Below are 7,714 nucleotides of genomic sequence, written 5' to 3'. Positions count from 1 at the left end.
GCAACTTCGGAGTGGAGGTTCATTGACCTGGTGATCTTTGACATTTCGGGTTGGATGAACAACCCTAGGCAAGTCCGAATGTGGGGTTTGAGACTTAGCCATTTGTTGGGATTCGTTGGAATTCCTAGACTTTCCCCGGGAAATGTATTTTGGGTGGTTGATTTTTGGAAACTTAGAATGATAGAGCTTTCAAAAAATAAAGACTTGGGAAACTTAGACTTTGAGAAATAAACTCATAATTTGACTAATTTGAATTGAAATCATTTTTATTAACGTTTAAGCATAGGAGAACTGAAGGGGAAAAATATTTACGAAAGGCGGGGAAAAGTCGACCTTTGTTGTGGGTTTGGAGAGTTATCAGAATTGGGAAAGCCACTAAGGTGAGCTATGGTGATGATTGAAAGTCACCGAGTACGTTAGTACTCTTGGGGAGTGTTGTGGAGCCGTGTTGTATTGACCGACACCTAGTGCTCTTGTTGTTTGGGCTGTGTTGTATTGACCGACACTAGACCCTCGTGTAATCTTGTTGGTGGAGTTGTGTTGTATTGACCGACACTAACTCTTGGGTTGTTTTGAGTTTGGGTCGGAGCAGTTTTTGACCATCGAGATTTGATGAGTCAGATGACTCAAGAAGTCATCAAGGGTGATCGCACTCCTTTCATAATTAATTGTCTTTTGTCGCCGAATCGACATATACCTTCGGGTACAGTATATCTATATACCTTCGGGTACAGTATATACCTTCGGGTACAGTATATCTATATACCTTCGGGTACAGTATATCTATATACCTTCGGGTACAGTATATCTATATACCTTCGGGTACAGTATATACCTTCGGGTACAGTATATCTATATACCTTCGGGTACAGTATATACCTTCGGGTACAGTATATCTATATACCTTCGGGTACAGTATATACCTTCGGGTACAGTATATCTATATACCTTCGGGTACAGTATATCTATATACCTTCGGGTACAGTATATACCTTCGGGTACAGCATGCCTTCGGGTAACTCGGGCATTCGTTGGAGGGAAAAGTCGACCCGCAGGGTTAGGACTGATCCGACTATGTCAAGGTTGTAAGTGACACCCGAGGGTTATGGTCGGCACAATGCTAGTGCTAGGACCGACTCGATCGTGCCCAGCCTATTTCTTCCGGAACCTTCTTAATTGACGTTGCATTGACATATCATGCACTCTAACTATATCTGTTGAGATATTGATGATTTGATGTTGATAAACATCGTTATGTGTTTTGATGATTGAATTGTATTAGGGAGTTGATACAATACATAACTTATATGTATATATACAACATATATATATACCCCTTTATCGCATGTTGATTGTATATCTATTGTATTCTGTAAGTTGACCCTAGCACCTTGGCTTTGTTTGTATGTTTGTGTTTGGGCGGTCGGCCTGCTGCCAGGCGTCTGTCAGCCGGTTCGTGATGATTCGTTGTGCGGGAAAGACCCGGAGCGAAATGTCTATTACTGAAGCTTTCGACGAGGACCCGGACTTCATGGCTGATCGAGGGAGAGTCGATAATAGTAGTGTGGGATATGGGTGGTTAGAGTCTTTTGAGTTGGTTGTCACTGTCATAGCTCTGATTCGTCTTACTTTTGGGACCGGGTAGGTTCCCGATATATGGCTTTTTGTGTGGTTCTCTTGCTGAGGATCACAGAGAGTCTGTCGGACTATAGGGGTCTTGGGTTGAGGCCATTTTGAGGCAGACTTTCTCTTGGATAGTGGTATATTTGATGCTTTTGCGTACAGTTCTGGTTTGTATATATTCGCCTACGGGCACGCTACCTTGGAGTCACTGCGTGTGCGCGTGACGGGATAGTGCAGCAGAGGCTGTACCTTTGTATATGTTGTTTATCGGTTAGTTTAGTTGTTGGGCTTTGTCTTTATTTCTTTATTGCTTTTATTAAAAGGAAACAATCAAAAAAAAAAATTACCTGTTTTCCGCGTAAAGTTTATTTTTGGTTATTAAAGTGACACCTGGAAATCGGGGTGTTACAAATATTTTTTTATTTGATTTAAATGTACTCTTAGTCCTTCATTTTTATCTTTTGGTGATTTTGGTACCTTTACTTTCAATTGCCAATTTTAGTCCCCTTACTTCAAGCTTTGGGTGATTTTAATGTCTTTACTTTTTTTTTAAGCAGAATATATTATATTATTGAGGAAGAAACCGCATGAGAACAATTCTCTCATGAAGTAAGAACAACCAAAATAACTTCAAACATCACAATCAAACCCTCTATGGTGATCATACTTTAAGAATGAGTCTCATTAAAACCTTACTAAGAAAAACCGATAGGAATTAAAAACCTAGTGAAGAAAAAGAGTACCACATTCTCAAGTGAACCATAGTACAAAGACTCAAAACAGCAAACCCCACCTTAAAACCCAAACCAAAACAACAAACCACCTAATAAATATTACAAGCACAAACCATAACATCAAGCTAGACCTTGACCTTATGAAAACCTATAGCCATGCAAAGAAACCACCACATAATGCTATAAAAATAATCCAGCAGGTCCAACCACACAAAACCCTTTACTGAGTAAACCTTGTGCTCATATAAACCAGAGTCCACATTGCGTACGCTACCCCAACGTTACCCAAAATGGTTCCAACCAAGGCAAAACTACAAAAAACAAAACTTGTAGATCCTTCACTAAACCCACTAGCCTCAGGTATGAGGATACCAATACCCTCTGATTCGAGCGTACCTGTATCACGCACAAACGAATGCATAGCTAGCATCAGCGCCATCATAACCCATGAAGCCAATGGAGGGGAGCGACTTCCAAAGTGCCCACAAAGTAAAAAATCGTACTCTCTCCTTCATAACATCCACGTCTTTCGTCAATCACACAACATTCAACCCTTCAACAAAAGTTGGAGTACCGCCAAGGAAACCAAAACCGCTCAGCCTCCTCCTTCCTTCTCCTCACCCAACATTATGTTCGGAACCCATACCTACACAATCAAGAAATAATCACAACATCATAATTAAATTACTTTGAAAAAATATTAAGTAAAATAAAATTGATAATTCTAAATAAACATAATTATAACAATGAGAAAATGTAAAGTAGATAAGAAAAATTAAATTAATTTGATATCACGTCAAAAAAATTAAAATTAATTTAAACGTTTAATTTATCAATTATAATAATGGAATAAAAAGTGTAATTTAACCTAAATCATCTTACTAGGCTAAGCTAACAATTGGTCTCCCATAATACAAAATGGAAACACTTGTAAAAGAAGATATTAAAACATAAAAAGTTTTTCAAAAAAATTCCGCAGCCGGGATTCAAACCCGGAAATTCAATGCAAATTTGCGAATTTTACCAGGTGAGCTACTGCGGATATCTTGTCAATCATTCCTAAACATACGTATATGTAGAGTACAAATTCGATGCCAGTTATTACAAGCTCAACATTTATTTGGCAAGAGGCTAAGAGCTTTTCCATTTTCTTAATCTCTTGTATTCATTGTTCATGATTATTTTATTTTATTTGTTTTTCCAAAACGAAAATAAAATTTCAATTCATATTTTACTAATTTCTTCTTTTCATATCTTAAGGTATCTTATCCATGAGATTAATTCCCTCAAGATTTGAAGATCACATTAAGTGAGTATGTCTCTCCGACCAAATCATTTTTCATACACACCGCTCAGAAATCGAATCATAGATTAAATGCTTGGAATGTTTTCACTAAATTATCTTGAAATGTAAAAGTTTGGTAGCATTAGTATATTAAAGCTGCCTTATATGGTTGGATCTCTCAAACCTCAATTCATAACTAATAACCATGAGACTCCATTCAAAAAAAAAAAAAAAACATGAGACTAAACCCCTCGAGATTTGAAGATCACATTTAGTGAGTAGGTCTTTCCGACCAAATCATTCTCCATACACATCGTCCAGAAGTCGAATCATAGATTAAATGTTTGGAATGTTTTACTAATTTCTCTTGAAATGTAAAAGTTTGGTAGTACTAGTATATTAAATAGATTTTTGAAAAAATTCTACATGTCTTTACTTTTAATTGCTCAAATTCAATCCATGTATTTTTTTCTAAAGTTTTTTTTAAAACAGAAGCTTATATTAGTTGGAAAATGGTTGATATTACCGTCAACACATAACAATGTGAGTAAAGTCCCCTCAATATTAACATAGCAAAACCTAAAGGCTAAAGCCAAACTCTTCCCATAAAACAATACAAGGCAAACTTAAACAACTCTGCAATATTTTTTTCTAATGTTGCAATCAAATCCGTCTATTAAAAATTTCATCCAATTTTGAGCAAATTTTGATGATATTATCAAGGTTAATATATGTGGCAGTTGATGTGTTAAATTATTGGAAATAATTTAAAACAAAATTGGCTTCCACATGTGAGTAACAAACTTTAAATTATTTTCAATCATTCGACACATTAGCTGCTACATACATTAGCCTTGATAATATCATCAAAATTGGCTTAACATTGAATTTTAATGAAGATATTTGATGCTAACACTAGAAAAAAAATACAGAGTGAAGTATTAGCCTTCAAATTATTTTAATGAAGACATTTGATTCACATTAGCTGCTACACGCATTAGCCTTCATTTTTTTTTTGTCTTGACCAATGTATCTCCACAGCCGACAGCTGTGAGACTAGTCCCTCGCCCCGCAGTCAGCGCACTAAATGGTAAGGGGCTTGCCAATAAGTTATACACTAAAAGTAAGTGAAGTAAAAGGTCTTACAAAAATACTAGCCATTTTATTACCATTGGCATTAGGCATGTGTCATGGCGTTGTACTTTGTTGATTTTAAGAAGGAGACATAAATATTAAAATAAGCACAAGAAACACGTTTCTTAAAGATGCCGGCACTAAAATTATTCACGGTTGGTCACCTCAACACTACAGACAGGTGACAAGGAATCAAAATCTTCCTCCTTTCTCAGACCATTCAAATCTCTTTCAACACTTTGCAAATTCCGCAACAAAAACCATTTTTCCCTTCAACCATTCTCCTCTTCCTTAATTTCTGGTGTTGGGTTTTCTTCTCCAAACCATGGATGGTGTTACTGTTAAGCTTGAGCCAGAACAGCAGGTTTCAGCTCTAGAATCTTCACCTCATGGTGACAGTGTTGATGGGGTTGCTACTAACAAGTATGTCTTAAGATCCTTCTTTTTGTTGTTGTTTCCATTTATTGTTTTCCTTTCATGAATAGTTAATTACCCACTTGCTTGGTTAGTTTAATTTTGGTCAAATTTTTGTTTTTTTTTTGTGGATGGAAAACATTGGATGCACAATAAGTTGTTCTTAATTAGTGTTTCCATTTGTGTGAGATGAGAGCCTGAGCTTGTAATTAATGAAAAGGTGGGGGGGGGGGGTATGTTATGTAAAAGGGGTTTTGGTTAACCTAAGAAAGCTATGAGATTGAGGGGGTTTGATTTGGGTAATGAATTTTTCTTGGCAAGAATCAAATTCTAGAAAATCCAGGAATGTCAGCAGTTTTTGTATCTCCAAAAAATATTCTGAGAGAAATAACAACTTAGCTTTATTCTAGTTTAGGTGGAATCTGCTATATTGATGCCATTTGACTTTATCAAAATCCAATTTTTTCAATTAAGTCATTTTGCTTAAGGTCTTAGTCAGTGGTTTCTCCAGAAGTGTTTATAATCAACTATTCTTATTGGAGCCTTTATTGATTTTCTTTTCACATGGTGAAGTCACCACATCAAGCAAGTTTCTGTTTTCTCCTCAATATGTGCTATTCCATGTTTGTATTAAATCTGATAATTTCTTGTATATACACTCATTTACCTCAACATTTCCCATCTCTGCTACACTGATTTTTTGTTATGCCCTGGGTGTAACCTCAATACAACTTTTCTGTACTTTAGTTACAAGGTAAGGACTAAAAAGCCTGTTTGGATACCTAGGAAGTATGAAAACGGGAAAATAACACTTCCGGGACACTTTTTGTTGAAGTAGCAACTTGTTCGGGATGTGTTATTTTCCCGCTTTCATACTTCCTAACGAGTATCCAATCGGGCTCTAAGACCTCTTGAATCTTGATGGTTGGGGGCAAAAAAGCTGATGAATGTTCCAATACTTTAATGTGTGCTTGTGTGGTTTTTTATTTTTATTGTTATTCTCTCTTTTAGGTCAGTGGCTGCATCTGGACTGAATGCTGTGATTCCTAATACAAGTAAGGTTACCATCTTCTATAATGGGAGTGTTCATATCTATGATGGAATACCGGCAGATAAGGTAATTATTGCTGCACTTAGATATGAATACTGAATCTTGCAGCTGTTGTGCCTTCAATCCAAATCATATATTTACTTTCTCTTATTTACTCGCAGGTGCATGAAATAATGCTTATTGCTGCTGCTGCCGCCAAGTCTGTTGAAACAAAGAAGATTGGAATGCAATCTCCCATCATTTCACCAGTTCCCTCAAGGCCTTCTTCTCCACATGGAACCACTAATAATATTGCTTCAACCCAGGAACTTTGCTTTCCTGCAAAGAAGAGTTCCATCTGCAGGCTGCAAGGTGGTAATTTCCCCAATACTTTTGCTAGATTTAGATGTCAATCTCAAACAATTTTGTCTTCTTTATCATTTACTACTTAGCCAATGTGTTGTCTGTTATTTTAATGTCATATGACAATTTAAGTATCTCTTGTGACTTTTGCTTGATTTCTCTCCAGAATTTCCAATAGCACGCCGTCATTCACTTCAAAGTTTTCTTGAGAAGCGGCGAAACAGGTACTATCTTCCTTCCATTTAATCTGTTTAGAGTTTCCAATTTTGTATATGATTGTCATATACTAGTTTTCTTATTTGCATCATTTTTGTTTGTTAAAGGCTGGGGAGCAAAGCCCCTTATTCTTCTTCATCAACAACAAAAGCGGCAGTGGCAGACAACATAGAAAACAACTTCTCTGCTGACAATGCACCAGATTTGGTTTCCTCGAAACGACCAGAGGAGAAATTTCAGCCAACTATATCTGCCTCTTGAGAGTGATCAGTGTTGGTTCTGCTTTATGTGTTGTGTTTATGTGGAAGGTAGTGTGCATGCATGTGACTTACAGGAGCTAGTGTAATTGTTACCATGTTCTGGAGTCTGTAACTTTATTTTATATGCAACTTAACTCTTGAACTCAGAATGTTCAAAAGTGTGACTTGAAACTTGCATGTCAGGGTATGTCTAGAAAGAATGCATTGTGCTCAGATCACCCCAACTTTGAACTGTTTTTCATGTATCTGAATGTGTCTATGTACAACTGATTATTCGTTTTGTTAATGTTTGAACATCTACTCTTATGACAGCTTTTAGCCTTTCCATCTCTAGTTTTTCTTTGCAAATTGATCCTTATCCTCAAATTTTTCCGGATTTGTCTATATGCACCAGCTTTTACTGGTGCATTTTTGAATCATCAAATTTCACCCGCAATAGCAGGTTGCAACGTTTTTGACAAAAAATCAAATAAAATAGTTGTAGTCTTTTTTCGTTGCACCACTGCCCCAGTCATCTTCTCCTTGTGTCCACCGCCTCTATGGACACCACCACCTTCCCTCCCCTTTGATTCCGCCGCCAACCTCCACTCTCTCTCTCTCCCTCCACCAAAGCTGCTGCATCATTTGGCACGGTTATGTCATTGACCCCATCTCC

The 7,714-nt window shown here is 36.9% G+C and overlaps 1 protein-coding gene across 2 annotated transcripts; it reads left to right on the top strand.

Annotated features, from left to right (window-relative positions):
* The first annotated feature begins 4,900 nt into the window (after nucleotides 1–4,900).
* LOC130724443 (protein TIFY 3B-like) lies at nucleotides 4,901–7,370 on the top strand. Of its 2 annotated transcripts, none has more exons than XM_057575669.1 (5): nucleotides 4,901–5,199; nucleotides 6,202–6,307; nucleotides 6,403–6,592; nucleotides 6,750–6,807; nucleotides 6,907–7,370. In XM_057575669.1, exons 1-5 carry the CDS (start codon nucleotides 5,102–5,104, stop codon nucleotides 7,058–7,060), a joined length of 606 nt encoding a protein of 201 aa, XP_057431652.1. In that variant the 5' UTR covers nucleotides 4,901–5,101; the 3' UTR covers nucleotides 7,061–7,370. The 2 variants fall into 2 exon arrangements, with proteins under 2 accessions (XP_057431652.1, XP_057431651.1); XM_057575668.1 differs by having other exon boundaries at nucleotides 6,403–6,595.
* The last annotated feature ends 344 nt before the right edge of the window (nucleotides 7,371–7,714 follow it).

This window comes from Lotus japonicus, chromosome 6 (assembly GCF_012489685.1).
Source record: "Lotus japonicus ecotype B-129 chromosome 6, LjGifu_v1.2".
NCBI classification, from domain to species: domain Eukaryota; kingdom Viridiplantae; phylum Streptophyta; class Magnoliopsida; order Fabales; family Fabaceae; genus Lotus; species Lotus japonicus.
The sequence above is the reverse complement of the archived record's forward strand: the minus strand, read 5'-3'. Positions and strand labels throughout refer to the sequence as shown.